General features: G+C 29.0%; 3 protein-coding genes across 3 annotated transcripts; 2 read left to right on the top strand and 1 right to left on the bottom strand.

Moving 5' to 3' along the window:
* Positions 1-3,078: 3,078 nt before the first annotated feature.
* On the bottom strand, positions 3,079-6,535 carry LOC114187569 (mitogen-activated protein kinase kinase kinase 1-like). The gene is made up of 8 exons (XM_028075845.2): positions 5,925-6,535; positions 5,435-5,519; positions 5,235-5,297; positions 4,219-4,376; positions 3,902-3,974; positions 3,733-3,792; positions 3,454-3,564; positions 3,079-3,367 (listed from the first exon to the last, which is right to left on the bottom strand). Exons 1-8 carry the CDS (start codon positions 6,389-6,391, stop codon positions 3,167-3,169), a joined length of 1,218 nt encoding a protein of 405 aa, XP_027931646.1. The 5' UTR covers positions 6,392-6,535; the 3' UTR covers positions 3,079-3,166.
* Positions 6,536-10,177: 3,642 nt separating this feature from the next.
* LOC146885956 (uncharacterized) lies at positions 10,178-11,807 on the top strand. The gene is made up of 3 exons (XM_085675145.1): positions 10,178-10,217; positions 10,914-11,129; positions 11,362-11,807. The coding sequence occupies exons 1-3, from the start codon at positions 10,178-10,180 to the stop codon at positions 11,601-11,603; spliced, it is 498 nt and encodes a 165-aa protein (XP_085531271.1). The 3' UTR covers positions 11,604-11,807.
* A 999-nt stretch (positions 11,808-12,806) lies between these two features.
* Positions 12,807-16,784, top strand: LOC114188138 (Lung seven transmembrane receptor family protein). Its single transcript, XM_028076684.2, has 5 exons — positions 12,807-13,193; positions 14,474-15,395; positions 15,514-15,609; positions 15,835-15,971; positions 16,394-16,784. The coding sequence occupies exons 1-5, from the start codon at positions 12,955-12,957 to the stop codon at positions 16,569-16,571; spliced, it is 1,572 nt and encodes a 523-aa protein (XP_027932485.1). The 5' UTR covers positions 12,807-12,954; the 3' UTR covers positions 16,572-16,784.
* Positions 16,785-17,122: the final 338 nt, after the last annotated feature.

The raw sequence follows: 17,122 nt of genomic DNA, 5'->3' as shown, positions 1-17,122 counted from the left end.
AAAAAATATCATAATAATTATTAAGATTATAAAAAAAAAGTTAAATCGTAATGTGAATTTAAGATATAATTCTTGTGTATTTCAAAATATTAATTATCATATTAAAATATAAACTTGAAAATACTATATAACTTCGTAAAAATCTTTTATCCAGTTAGATATTCCCTATAAAAAGATTAATTTATCTTCTTCATCGATCTTTTTATCTTATTTTGAATTAAAATTTATAATAATTATTAAAATTAAAAAATTTAAATTATAACATAAATTTAAAATATAGTTTTTGTGTATCTCAAAATATTAAGTATCTGAAAATATTAATCATAATATTATATATTGTAATTATAACCATAAATTGAATTAGCTTAAATGGATATATATATATATATATATATATATATATATAATAAATTGAACACAACATTTATTTTATATTAAAAGTTAATAAAAAAATTGTGAATTACTTTTCACCTTTAGTAATTAGTATTTTGGCATTTTTTTTTTCAAAATTTACCCTTATATCAAATCATTTTATATGTACATAGCACATTATGGTTATTTGTATGCAATTAATATTTATAATAAATACAAATATAGTAACATTGTTTTAACAATTAATAAATAATATTTTCTTAAAATTATAAAAATTTAATTTAATTAATTAAAAAAGTAAATTAAAAAGGTGAATGATTAACTATATATAAAACTGGCAAATGAAATATAGTATTGGATAACTATTGCAAAGATTTTTCATCTTGTATTTTGGATAAGTATCTCTAAAAAAAATTATTATTTTGCATATCATCTCAAACTACCATTTTTAATACTTATCTATTTCAATATAATATTATGTAAAAATCTATTAGTCGGAGAAATCTAAATAATTTTTTTTATTGGCCTGCATAATCTATAATCCACTTACGGTAAATATTTTAATTATTTTTTAAACATCTTTCACATAATAAAATATTTAAAATTATAAATTAATTTTCAAATATTTTACATTAATTATAAATTAATTTTTATTTAAATTTTATTATTAGCAACTTAAGAGGAAGTTTAAAATCCAAGTTAACTTTTTCGACTAATCAACCTAATTTAATATGATTCAATTTAAGATTAACCTTATTTATGAATATATTAACATCAGATTATTTGAATTTCAACTTGTTGTAATATCAACATGATACAAGTTCAACTTATTTGTCTAAATATTATAAGGATTTAATTTGATCTAATGTGAGTTTCACTTCAATTCAACTAAAAGTAAGTTTGACTCGAGATAAATCTAACTTCTCAAGAATATTTATTTTATCAAATATAATTTTTCTTATAAGAAAAATAATTTTTTTCTGTCTCAATCTTTCTTATCTTATTTTGAATCAAAATTCATAATAATTATAAATAAATAAATAAATCATAACACAAACTTAAAATATAATTCTTATGCATTTCAAATTATTAATTATCATATTAAAATATAATATTTCAAAATAATATATATTCCCAATAATCTTTATCCAGTAAGATCTACCTTATAAAAATAATAATTTATCTTCTCCATCAATCTTTTTATCTTGTTTTGAATTAAAATTTACAATAATTACTAAAATTAAAAAATTTAAGCCATTATGTAAATTAAAAATATAATTCTTGTGTATTTCAAAATATTAGTTATCATATTATATATTTCAAAATATTAATTATCATATTAAAATATAATATTTCAAAATATTAGATACATTCTTAAGAAGCTTTATCAACTAATATCAAACTTATAAAAATAATAATTTATCTTCTTCATCAATCTTTTTCATCTTCTTTTTTGAATTAAAATTTATAATAATTATTAAAATTAAAAATTAAAAATATAATTATTGTGTATTTAAAAATATTAAGTATCGTATTATATATTGTAATTACAAGCATATATTGAATTATCTTAAAAGGAGTTGGTTACTCCTAGATAAACATCAGAAGAGTTTATTCAAGAAATTAATTATAATATGTTACTGATATATATATATATATATATATATATATATATATATATATATATATATATATAAATTGAACTGAACACTTATTTTATATTAAAAATTAATAAAAAATTTTGAATTACTTTTTACTTTTAGTTATTAGTATTTTCGCATCAATTGTTTTTCAAAATTTACCCTTATATCTAATCATTTTATATGTATTTTGCACATTATAAATGGTTTTTTGTATGTAATTAATATTTATAATAAATAAAAATATAGTGACATTGTTTTAACAATTAATCATTAAGATTTTCTTAAAATTATTAAAATATAATTTAAGTAATAAAACAATTAGTAAATTAAAAGATGGTTGATTAAATAGACAAATGAAAGATAATATTAGATAGGTATCAGTAAAGATTTTTCCTTTTATTTAGATAACCTTTCATACACTATCTCTAAAACAAATTATTATTTTGTACATCATCTCAAACTATTTTTTTTTAATATTTATTCATAACAATATAATAACTGATTTTAAAAACTTTTGATCAGAGAAAATTTAAATAAGCTCATCTTTTAATCCATAATCCCGCTTTTAAGCTAGTTAGAATAAAATTTTTCATAAATTTTTAAATATTTTTTATAATGATAAGGTTTTAAAATGATTTGAAATTAAGAATTGATTTTCAAATATTTTAATTTATTTAAATTAGTGTTTACTTGATTTTACTCTTTGCAATTTAAGGAAGAAGTTAAGATCTAAGTTAACTTGTGTGACCGAGCCAACCTAATGTGTCATGACAATCAACATGATATAGCTCTAATTTGACAACATTAATCTAATATGAATCAAACCTTTTTTTTTATTTTTTCAAAATTTCAACCATTTATACTCTTAACAATATTTTTTAACTGTTTAACAAAATATATATTTAAACTTTAGAATATATATTAAGGCCAAACCTGACAAATTAATTTTAGGAAAAAAAAAGTATAAGAAAAATGGAAATGAATCTCTTTAAGCAAAATTTACTTTGCATATAAGTTAATGGGTAGAATTTGTGTCATATCATATAGTTAAATTGTTTTTCAATTGATGGACAAATTCATTTTATTTTCTTATAAAAATATGTACAGAAAGAATATATCTAAATACGTATCTTCAATGTAAAAATTAATCTTCAATGTGGTACTTGAAATTGGTCTCCATAATTAACAGTGGTGCAAAAGTTTACAAATGGATGGTCCAATAGTTGAGCAACAGTTGGACGTTTGTTTGGATCAGCTTGTAAGCATTTAAGAATGAAATCTCGGGCATTTATCGACAGCGATCCCGGAACAGGTGGAGGTTCACCACCGCCGATTTGAAATATCACTTGCATCTGCAGTAACAAATCAAAAGTACTTAGCACCATTGTCTAGTTTTTAAAGAGGATGAAGAAAAGATGAGTTTTAAAATCAGATATACTTCTTCCAAATGGTAGTAAGGAGGTTGACGAGTCAACATCTCTAACACTGTGCATCCTAAGCTCCATATATCTGCTGCTAACCCATATCCACCACTCCTCAAGTTAACAACCTACGATCCAACAATTCAAACTCATTATAGGCACATTACGAAACTTCAAATGATTGAAAATGGTGATTGTGAATCTAGTGAGGACAATTGGTATAAATGCTAAACTAAATTATACAACCAATTCGAGGAATTATGGCAAACATATACGACAGAGGCAGAGAGACAAACCTCAGGGGCCATCCAGTTCAGGGAGCCTCCAATTGATTTAACATCGTTTAATTTGGTAACCTACAAAACAAAAAGAACCAACAACACAATTGCAAGCAATTAGCATCTGGAATTTGGAATTTGGTATGAAAAGATGTTGACTTCAGAAAGTGAGTTTTGCTTACAGTACCTTTGCCAAACCAAAATCTGCAAGCTTGACGGACCCGGTTGCATCAACCAGTATATTGGCACACTTGATGTCCCTTGTAATTTGAATGAAATAAAAATTAGAATGTAGCAAGTTCACGTAAATTAAAAAGTATCTCTCTCATCTATTTCCTACCATTGCATCCAAATTTGAGAATGTGATTTACATACTCGTTTAGAGAGGATATCAATAGAATCTTCATGATACAAAAGAAAAAATCAAAATGTTTCCAAGTAAGCAATTTTTACACTGGCTACAACAGTTGAATTGCATCAAGATATAAACCTCACTCATGTTACCTGTGAACCACATTACGATCATGAAGATACTTCAAGCCGCTTAAAATTTGCCTTGTATATGCAGAAACTTGAGAGTCCATTAAATGATACTTTTTATAGAGAACTGCCAATGATCCTTTTGTTACAATCTCGAGGAAGATATACAGTTTATCATTATCCTGAGAAATAATGGAATGTAAATACCAATAATAATAAAGAGAAGAGAAAATAGTTGAAATGCAATTACTCTTAATACAATCAGGCAAAAAATAGTTCAGGATAATCACCTAAACAATGACACAAAAGCAAGTCATGTACAGACGAAAGTACAAGTAATCGTACAAGAAATCAACCTTATATTTCAGAAGGAATTCATATATATATACTCTAATGGACGATCTATTACATCATTTAAACATGAAAATATTACGAGAGTGGTATTAACTCTGTAAAACTGCTAAGGGTGAAGGATTTAGTAAGAAGAGAAAAGCTTAGCAATCTAAAAGAAAAAACATCATGGGGCAACTTTTATATGCGTTTGCAGTTTTAAACTCAATCAGACTCGTACAACTTCAAAGATATCAAAACAAACACATTTGATGAACTTGCACTATACATTGATCAACAGAAAAATACTTTAACCCCTCCCCATGGCATCTATTTGATTCCCTCTTTTTTCTATTTATAAAATAAAGCTATGTCATTTGACACCCGTGACTATTCATCTTTGTAAATAACAATTAGCATGTACTTCTGTACATTTGCCTCAATGTTCAAAAGGCTTAATGAACCAAAAATTCCAGCCAAATAAATGTTTGGTAAAAGCACATAATGATTCTTTACATTATTCATTCCTAAAAGTGTAACTATTATTTCCCAAATATCATAATCATATTCAGGGGAGCAAAGAGAGACTGTTAAATCATAGGTATGAATGTATGTTTGGATAAAACACCCTAAACAAGTCAGACAAACCCACTTTTAAATATGCCCAACGCATGAATTATAATAGACTTGCAAGCTAGAACGCAACATACCTTGTCTGTGCCTAGATATTGAACTATGTTGTCATGCCGGAACTGACTCAAAAGAGATATTTCCTGAATGGAAGGCCAAAAATATTCATATATAATCAAATGCTTCTGTAAAGGTTAGAAAAAAATACATAATATGTTGACAGTTTGATGAGAAAATAAAGTATGTTATGACGTTTGATGGGAAGACCAACTCCTCTCACCTGCCGAAGTTGGAAAATGCTCTGTTTGCCCTGGCTTCTATGATCCAACAAGGACACCTCCTTTACAGCAAAAAAGTTTCCATCACTGGGGAAAAGAAAATGTATGTGTTATCATTGAAAACAAAAACAGTAGGAAATGGATGACTAACCAAATCGTCTATGTACAACTTACACGAAATTGGATGATATAAAAATAATTTGACTCATTTGTAAAGTCTTATCAGTTACGAGCGAAGAAGAATTTCATAATTAAATCCGTCGCAGATAAAATCACATCTAACTAATAACTAGAAAAAATAATAATCTTCATTTTTACCTTTTTACAATTACCTTTTCTTAAACGCAAAAAAAACTCTGTTTATTATCAATTTAGGCATAAATTGATTTACAGATATTTTGTGATATAATTTTGAAAAACGATGACATTAAATTTGTGTTTGACTTATAAAAGCAGAATAATTGGTAAGAAAGTGAGGAGAAAGATACAAACTCTGTGAAGGCTTCGTAGACGGTGCCGAAGGAGCCCTTCCCTAACATGTAGCCCTTCTGCCATGACACCGCGTACCCCTCTCTGTTGGGCAACTCTTCGGTTTCGCCTTCAACTTCGGCTTCGGCACCAACTTTGCTGCAAATTGCTTTATCCACCGCCGAAGTGAAACCGTGGAAAGGAGGGGGATTTGGCCCAACCCCACTCCTCATTGCATTCTCAACCGCCCAACCAAAACTATGAACACTATCGTGTGTTTGAAAATTTGGTGCAGTGGTACTCTTGATGGCATTCTCCACTGTCCAACCGAATCCATTGACAGAAAATATTTTCGAATTTGACGAAGTTCTACTCCTTATGGCACTGTTCACTGTCGAATCAAATCCAGGGACGCGGTATTCTCCTTTTCCCAAAATTGAATCACTGCTACTTTGAATAGCAGCATCGATTCTTCTAATTGCATTATCCATTTAACAAGTGAAAGAACATTGTGCTCAATTATGGCGCAAACACACTCACATATAAACACAGAGAGATAGAGAGATGAGTTGAATTGAATTGAGTAGTTGCGAGGCAAATGCAAGAGCAGAAAAAGTGTTGCTTTGGAAAACACGGGTTGGTGCGTTAAAACTAACCGCCAACCTTTACACTATTTCATTTATATCAAAATTATACCATTCTTGATAGGTTAATTGTTTTATTAAACTATGTCCTAAATATGATTAGTTTTTAAAAAAATTGAAAATTTATTTAATTGATGAAGAATATTTGAATGATGAATTCTAAATCGATTATTGCATGTAATATTAATCGAATAAATTTAATTTAAAAGTTAATTATAAAAAATGCTGATAAACTTATATTGATTTTTTTAATGAAAGTTATTGCATTTTTTCCAGGAAAATAAGAAGCAGCAGCCTTTGCATTGAAGCTAGCGAGTATATTAACTAATTATTTTATTGAAGTTAAATATTGAATATAGGGCTGCGAGAACGAAGGTTCTAAGTGTTAGGCACATAGAATCGCAGCACATGATATTTTAATTTAAAGTGTATTAAAAGTGTTTTTGATATACTAAAATTAGTATAACTTAGAGGGTCCTTAGAAAGACCGTAAGGAGAAATTAATAGCAAATTTGAAATTTTTTTCAACATGCTTTCAGTATTTACTGAAGTTAGGTGAAAATTATATTTTTTAAATGCTGATATAACTTATATAAAATCGGATAAATTTGTTAGGAATTCTATTTTGTTATATAAATATAAATTCATTTCAATTGCATAAATATGCAACGGGAAAGGATAGATGCAGAAGTTGTAGAAAGTATGAAATAAAAGCTTAATTTTTCATATCTTTCTTTGTAGTGATTTTATTTTGTTACTTTGCTAATGATAGTTTGTTCCGAATACATATGGGCCCTTGCAGAATTGGTTCTATGCCTAATGCACTACATGCAATCACCAAAATAATAAAAATTAATGGAAAATAAATTTTGTATATCATTTTATAAATATTAGCGTAACTATAGCACATATATGTATCTTTTAAATATAAAATAATATAATTATTCATTTTATAATCACATCCAAAATTTCAAGTTCTTTATCAATCGATAATATGGTTAATTTAATTGACTTTATGATCTTTTTTCGTATTATGTTATTTTATAATCACATCCAAAATTTTAAGTTCTTTATGATCTCATTCCCTTTTATATTATGTTATTTGTTCAGTGAAGTCTTATTTCATTTTTCATATCATATTGTTGTTTTGTAAAATCTTATTTAACTCACACATACTCGAGAATATTAAAAAAACATTTTATAATTTTTTTTAACTAAGATTATAAAAGATAAATTAAATTTAACCTGATAAACATAATTTTAAATTTAATTTTAATTAAATTAAATTTAATCCAATATAAATTTTTTATTTTTATTTTTTTGAAGGTAACGGGTATGGATAATACGACACTTGAACTCTCGACTTGTTTACAAGCGGATATTAAAATACCCATTACCCGCGGTTAATAAATATATGTGGGTACTAACTACCCATCGCAGATTTTATGCACGGATATGCGCGAGAACGAGTGTTTTTGTCATCCCTACTATTGTCTCACCAAATAGCTAATCAGACACAAGCCCCTCCACGGGTGAATTCCTCCTTTACATACGTACATACATACATACATACACACATATATACACACATACATACATACACACATACATACAAACACATATACATAAACACATACATACATACATGCATACATACATACATACATACATGCATCCATACATGCATACATACATGCATGCATACATACATACATGCATTTATACATACATACATACATACATCCATACATACATGCATCCATACATACATACATATATACATACATACATACATACAAACATACATACATCCATCCATCCATACATACATACATGCATCCATCCATACATACATACATGCATCCATACATACATACATACATACATACATACATGCATCCATCCATCCATACATACATGCATCCATACATGCATACATACATACATGCATCCATACATGCATACATACATACATGCATCCATACATATATACATATATACATACATACATACATACATAGATACATACATACAAACATTTGCTAAAAGTTATTGATATATAAATATTTGAAACAATATTTAAGTAAAGTACAATGCATAATATACATTTAAATAAATTTAATTTTGTTAAAAACTTCAATTATAATAAAAATATCATTGTAAAATTTATTTGAAAATTAAATTTGGTATGGGGATAAAATTAATTTAGTTTTAAAAAAATTAGGACCAAATTGAGACAAAATAATAAATACAGGACTATATTGAGACTTTTTACATCCAATAATGACATGTGCCACTGCCATGTCACACTCGCTTTGCCATGTGACACAATGTCAGTTTGACACGTAATAATTTTAATATTTTTTTTAAAAAATAAAAAAATAATATTAAAAAAATCACGTGCTGACACATGGTACATAGTTAACACTGTTACTGTACTACTAACGAAAAGGACATGATTGTAACGAATTTTCTAAAATAGAAACTCAATTGAGTCAAATAAAAATGGGAGGACCTACTTGAGATTTCTCTACAAATATTTAACCTTTAAAAAAAATATGATGTATCATGAATGAAACCAATACTCATTTTTCCTTCTACCAAATGTTTTTTGTTTTTGGTTTTTTTGTTTTACCATTGCTCTTTCTTTTATTATATAAATAGTTTCTTATTATTATTATTATTTGTGTGGGTGGGCACGAGATTCACGAGGTTTACATTATACATTTTGTTTTCTTTTGGGAATTAAATATTAAGAAAAAATCTATAGCTGCGTAAATGTCAAATTAATAAAGTTGATGTTTGTATTACTTTAAATACAATACACCATTTAATATAAAAAAGTCTAACAAGATATAATAATAAAAAGTACTTTAAACAAAGAAATGATCTTTAAGAATTTTCATAAGTTGAAAAGTTGACATGAAATAAAAAAATTACGTACTAATAAAAAATTACTGAACTAATAATCATAGAGAACAATGAATTAGTATTTTTTACTCACTACCGGTAAAAAATACTATTTATAGCAATGTGAGGTTGGCTTAAAAAACCCCATTACTTCATATAAAAGGAAATGAAAAGCAAAAGAATAAATAGAATTCATGTGGGACAGACTATTGCAAACTTTTGCTATGAGGCGTCAAAAGTATGGAAAACTTGTGACCTAAAAAGACATAATTGAATATATTTATAAAAGTAATTAATGATAAAATTTGGCGTTACTTTATGTTTTGGAAATATAAATAATAATCAATTATATTTTTTTAATATTTTTATTTTATCTCTCCACATTTATTTTTATTACACTTTCCTCTATTTTTGTTTTTTGTTCTGAGATACTTATGTTCCCTCTCTCTATCTCTTATTTGTTAACCAAACAAAGCGAACATGAGGTTGTGTTGGTAGATTGAAGAAGAAGCCTTACAACAATGTTCTGAAAATTTAGATATTCATGTAATTATAAATATGGATTTCAGTGCTCTTTTCTCCGTTCGTTATTTAATGTTTATATTTCAATATTGAATATAAATACTGAAAAAATTCAGTATTAAAATTCTGTTCTTATTTTACTAACACAGTGAGTTATTTTCTGTGTTGTTTTAGTTGAGAAACAAAAGCACTGAGTCAGTCATGGTGAAGAAAGGTCCATGTTCGCATTGCAGGATTAACAGTAAGTAATCTCTTTATGTATGTTCTTATATTTTTATTAGCATTCACAAATTATTTTTTATTAAAAAATATGAGCACCACTTTATAAGAATAGAAGAAACATGTATGAATGTAATGCAGATTTTTATGCCTTGTTGATTAAATCAGGTGTACTGATACACTTGCTTCATTAAAAATTGAAATAAAAGAAAATAAAAATATCACTAAAAAAATTTATTTTTTTAAAGAAAATATATATAAAAAAGAAACTAGAAACAATAGCATCAATTTGAGAAAATTAGTATTTTAATGTAGAAGCTTGATAAAAATTATTAATGCTACTCTTCCATTCATAAATAATATAATTAATTATTCATTAAGTTATTATTACTTAAAACAAAATATTATAACTGCATCTGGTTTTCTTCTATTTTTTTTGTGTAAATAAATTAAATATGTTATTTCTAAAATATAAATTATCTCCATCACTTTGACTTGACTAAATTAAACACATGTTGTAACTTACAACTAACGTACGTCAGATCTACTATATTTTAATTCAAAACAGAAACATTATATATACATATATATTTTAACTTTCTTTAAAATAAATTTAAGTTAGTAGTATTTTATTTGCTTAAATGTAAGTTATGTATACTATTTAAGTTATAAAAAAGAATACACGTACAATGTTTCTTACAACACATAATTTGAAAAGCTACACCACTTTGGCGAAACGGACCAGCAGAGAAACCTGTGTTGTGTAACGCTTGTGGATCAAGATACAAGTTGAAAGGGCACCTTGAGAATTATCTCCCCAAACATTACAAGAACTATGGTGAAAATCATATCAATGTTGAGGTCTCAGATCAACTTTCAGAGCATGGAAACAGCAATGAGTCCAACCCAGATTTCAATTATATATCAGAACAAGGTATCTCTTTTCATCTCATTTTTATCATGAATATTTTCACTGTTAAATTTTGACAACATTCTCTTACAAAGTGTAATCTTTTAAGTGATTTTTGAATATTGAAAATGAAAAAAAGAAAAAATGGAAAACCACTTACAAGATAACATCTAAGATCATAAGAGAAAGTTGTCAAAATTTAGTAGTCAAATAATCGTTTTCCTTCGATCATATTGATTCGGTGTGAAAAATTCAGATTTTGGGAACAACATCCCCACAAGGAAACGGTCAAGGGTGGTTTACAGGCAGATGACAGCATTGGAGGAGTTTGAGAAACAGCTTCTGAGTTTGTATAGAAGTGAAAAGCAACCAAACGAGAGGTCCACAGAAGAGGATATACTGTTGGATAACGTCAACGAATTCATACCCAGCACTGAGATAGGACTTGGCGTCGTTCTTCTGAGACAGATCCTCGATCGTTACCAACCGCAACCTTAATCATCTACACTCTCGTTCAGATTTTCATTTCAGAACTCTGCACTTTCATTATTGGACTTGCAGAATGTTTAAGGCTTTGCAGAATGTTCTTTATGAATTGTGAGAATGATCGGTACTTCTTTTGTATCCTATTAACTTCATCAACCCTATTGTTCATGATTATTCAACAGTTAGTATCAAAAGCCATTTGATTCTAAGATAATTGTTAAGGTGAGATCAAATTATATAAATATTATAATAAAATTATGAATAATATAATGTTAGTGGTGTGATAATAAAAGAGAGATATGGTGAAGAAAGAGTGTATAATAAAAGTTATTATACGAAAGTATTAAAACTAAATATGATAAATATCTATAACAATATATAAAGGGATTCCCTTTTTTGGGTTCACTTTTCAAAATATCGATTTTATCTTTTAAATATAATAATTTATTAAATTTTTAAAAATTGACCGTTATTTTAACAAATTTTGTATAGAATCGAATATCTCTGCTTCTTCTGTTCTTCTTTATTTAACAAATTCTGATATATTTCAATTTATTTTTAATAAATATAATTTTAATTTATATATTAACTTAATAACATTATAATATTATCATTTACTAATATAATATCACGCATATTAAAAAAATGCATACACAGGCACAATAGCACCTGTGTTAAGCTAGTATTTATTACACTGTTTTATTTACATAAGTTTATAATATATACAAAAATTTAATTACACAAATTTATAAACTATACCCATTCTTGTATCATTGCTTACATCCTTCATCACATACATAACTTGTTTTACTTATTTTTATTTGTACATAGTTACTTAAAAACAAAATGATATACCATTTTAAATTTAACTAATTAATTGGCATTTAAATATAATTTAATAAATAAATCTGTATCAAAATTTCAATGTCCATTACTTTTTTGGTAAGAAAAAAAAAACTATAAATCTGTATCAAATTAATATATAATATATATTTATACTATTAAAGTATAATATTAAAATGAATAGAACGAAGAGTGTATCAAAAAAATTACATCACATGAATAAATCAACTTTGTTATTTTTAACATTTTTTATGCACTCGATTTTCGATATTTTTCAGTTAAATAAATATATAATTATTCTTTTTTACATCTTTAATTTAGTTTTATTATTAGGAATCATGAATGAGATATGAGTGATGACGTGGTTAATCCGCGCGTGAAGCTAGCGTCTACTCTCGTCTCTCCCAGGGAGAGTGACGTTGCAACGATATCATACCGACATGTTTCCTACTCTCTCTCTCTCTCGCTCTGCGCATTCTTTTCGGCGATCCAATCTGAGTGAGTGAGAGTGTGGATCGGCATGGATTCAGCGTTTGCGAGAGGAAGATCGAGATCCATGTGTTTCGCAGCCTCACTCGTATATATATTACTGTCTTCCATCGCAGTCACCACCTTCGCATCTATCCACATCTACGATCATGAACCTTTCCAAGAAGTCGGCAATGCCTACCTCCTCGCCGGTGGCAGCGAAGCTATCGTCGCTGAAGCTTCCACCGCTTCCCAAGGCAGTTCCATCCATGACGGCCGTTCTTACATCCGGTAATCTCTCCCTCTCTCTCTTTCTCTCGATTTCAGATGCGAGATTGGTCGATTTGTGGCAAAACTCTTCACATGCTTGATTTTGACTGAATCTGGGACTGTGAGGTACTTAAAGAGAAATACGTGGTCTACTTGTACCTGATTTGGGTGGATTCGTGAATTCCTAACTATTTGGAGGAAAATATGTACTCAATGGTTTACGTATAATTGGGGGGAAACTAAACTACACTAATTAATGGAGTAAAGATAAGTTGAGAGCTAAGCGAAACTAGTCTTACTTTCCTTTTCATCCTCCGGAGCCTGGACTTATTAATTGGTCTGTTAGAAGTTAGAGTCATATATTCGTTATTTATGAATGCGGCAGCTAAGATTCAATATGAACTCTTAGTTAGGTTAGATTTTCTACATTAGTTTCTTCAAAGAATGATTCGAGATGCTCCTGCAAAATCTTCCTCAGAAACTATAGAAATGCTAGCTATTCAGTATCTGACACACTAATATTGGATGAAATTTATTGTATATCGCAAAGTTTTGAGAGTTTCACTTATTTAATGAGTTTTACTTATACTTTGTAGTTTTCAATAAATTTTAACAATAGTAGAAAGTATGGTGTTAGCACTCGTCAAGAAAGTATTGAATGGATTTTAAGCTTCGAGGACGTGAAATGTATTTTTTTTGCTTTAATATTTTCTTCTTAAAGTATTACGAGCATTTATAGAAGCATATAGCGTACTGTTCCTCCTCACAATACTGCTATGGTCTTTATGAACCAACACACCAATAAGCAGGGAAGATGTACATCAATGAGGAAACCCCAACATTAAAGCATGAAAAATATGTATCGCTAATACTGTTCGTTGAAATTTTAGAATTGGCAAATGGAATTAATAATTCATATATCGATCTCAAAATACTGCTGTGATCTTTATGAGCCAGCAAAATAATCAGCAGGGAAGATATGCATCAATGAGGAAACGTCAACATTGGAGCATGGAAAATATGTATCTTAATACTGTTCTTTGAAATTTTAGAATATGCATATGAAATTAGTAATTTATGTCTCTTCTCAAACTCCTGCTGTGATCTTTATTAACCAACAAACTAATAAGCAGGGAGGGAAAATATGCACCAATGAGGAAACCCCAACTTTGAAGCATGACAAATATGTATCGTTAATGCTGCTCTTTTTGAAATTTTAGAATATGCATATGAAATTCAATAATTTATATCTCTTGCATAATCTTTGAGCGCACAACTCTGACTTTTTGATTGTGGGATAGATTTGAGAACATAACCTTTAGGAGACCCAAAGCTGCAGCCAAGGCGCGTGGTTCCGTGCCAGTACACATCATAATTTTTGAGGCTGCTGATCGAAATGATATAGGTGGCTCTGCTTATGGTGGACAACGGGCAATCTGTTGCACTCCTGATTTAGCTAAGATGGGTGTTTGTAAGCAAGGAGATATTATTAGGAGGCCTTCTGCAACAGATATTAATTGGCCAGTCGTTTTAGATGTAAATTTCAAAGGAAAATCTGTAATTTCAAGTCTAGATTCTCAGAAAGTTTCCATAAAAAAGACTGGAATGTATAATTTGTTTTTTGTAGCTTGTGACCCCAAACTCAAGGACATGGTAATGAGTGGGAAGACAATATGGAAAAACCCTGATGGGTATTTGCCTGGTAGGATGGCCCCGTTAAAGAAGTTCTATGTATTTATGGCACTGGCTTATGTCTGTCTTAGCATCGTCTGGTTTTTTCAGTATGTGAGATTTTGGGATGATGTACTTCAGCTTCAGCACTGTATCACAGCCGTCATTGCTCTTGGATTGTTTGAGATGATTCTCTGGTATTTTGAGTATGTCAATTTCAACAATACTGGAATGAGACCTATTGTGCTCACAACATGGGTTGTCACTGTTGGGACTATAAGAAAAACAATATCACGGCTTCTCATTCTCTCTGTTTCAATGGGTTACGGTGTTGTGCGACCCACACTTGGTGGTCTTACATCAAAGGTTCTTTTACTTGGAATAACTTACTTTCTAGCATCGGAGTTGCTGAATATTACTGAATATGTGGGGACCATCAATGATGTATCAGGAAGGGCAAGGCTCCTTCTTGTTCTTCCTGATGCTTTCTTAGATGCATTTTTGATATTATGGATTTTTACATCACTTTCAAGAACACTGGAGCAGTTACAGGTATCTTTTCCTCAAATTGCTATTATTTTGGGGCACCATACCTCTAAATGTGTCTATTCTGAATTTGTTCTGAATTGCTTCCTCAATATGTTTGATTTGTGTTTGTGTGGTTTGTCAGGCAAAACGAAGTTCTGTTAAGTTGGATATATACAGGAAATTCTCAAATGCATTGGCAATAACAGTGATCTCCTCAGTTGCTTGGATAGGATATGAGGTGAGGCTTATACTCAATCTATTTTATCTTGCACAAAAATAACATGTACTTCTTGTAATGAATAACTTAAATTGGTGTTCTATTTTACAAAAAAAAGCGTTATTTGAATTTCACTGTTTAGATACCGCATTTTTGCATCATGGAATTTTACTGTCACATCACATTGCTTCCATCTTTTTAATTTGTCATCTGGATTGCAATCACACTACTATTTTTCTTTTACAGGTATACTTCAAAGCTACAGACCCTTTCAATGAGCGCTGGCAGAGTGCTTGGATCATCACTGCATTCTGGGACGTTATAGCATTTGCATTACTCTGTGTTATATGCTATCTCTGGGCCCCATCCCAAAGTTCTCAAAGGTGAATACCTAGTGATATTAGGCTTTTTTGTTGTTGTTGTTGTAACATGACATTTTCTTCCCCATATTTATCATTGGTTATATTTCTATGTCAAAGCGATTCATTAAATGAATCTCAACAACAGTTAGGCTACAAGCATTTGAGATTTATGGTTCCTCTGATGAAATTGCGATGTCCTGAAAGGAAACCTTTGTTGTCCACAGACTGTACAAAACTTAACTGTTATTCATCGTGGATTGGATTGACTTAGGCATATTATGGTGCATAAGTGCAGTAATATGGGATGCATCTGGGCATTTGGTACCAGTTGAACTTTGTGCTAGCTTCATCGGATTATTCATTTATATTTATATGAAGCTAATGTTGCTGTGATGTTGTGCTGGCTTCTTATGTCTGATTTGCTCTCTGGAATCTATGTATAGGTATGCGTATTCGGAGAAAGTGGGAGAAGATTCTGATGACGAAGAAGCTCAGTCTCTCACTAAGGAAAAGCAGGAAGGTCAAGTTGAACTAAGCTTAGCTCGGCAAGAGAAGAATGTAGGAACTGATGGATCCCTTGATCAAGAAGACGAGTCAGAAGAGGAGGATAAAAGGGAATGATCTCTTAACAGTTTTTATTAACCACACTTGCACTGCTTATACAGCTGGGTTTCCAAGTCTTAGGTTTGTGCCACAACCCTTCTCAAGAAGTGTTGTAAAATTTTGTTCATTTTGTACCGGAAGAGAACAACTTGATATTCTTTGTTTTAGAATACCTTTTGTTCTGTATGGAATTAATGTATATCGAGTGATTGCTCGTGGTGATGATCAAAATTCTTTTTGCTTTTTCCGCCCTCACGGTTGTCGTTGAGTTCGAAATCTCTTCGGCTCTTGGAATAATCATGTGTATAATTAAAAGAACAGAGAAGCATGTAAAAAATAATTACACAAAATTTAACGGCTCAATATACTACAAATTATTTACATTTATCTATAACATTATATTACAAATCAATCCATTATTTCTTTAATTTTATTTTCTTAAAAAAAATAGAGGCAGAAGTGTAACTCTATAATCTCGTTTTCATTATTTCACTATTAGAGTTTAGATATGAAGTTCAAAGTAAATATTGTTTTTAAAATCTTCTGTTATTATTTGCTATTAGTTCATC

This window comes from Vigna unguiculata, chromosome 6, assembly GCF_037176805.1.
Source record: "Vigna unguiculata cultivar grain cowpea cultivar isolate G323 ecotype 2 chromosome 6, ASM3717680v1, whole genome shotgun sequence".
Taxonomy (NCBI): domain Eukaryota; kingdom Viridiplantae; phylum Streptophyta; class Magnoliopsida; order Fabales; family Fabaceae; genus Vigna; species Vigna unguiculata.
Note: the sequence above shows the minus strand (reverse complement) of the source record. Positions and strands in the feature narration are given on the sequence as shown.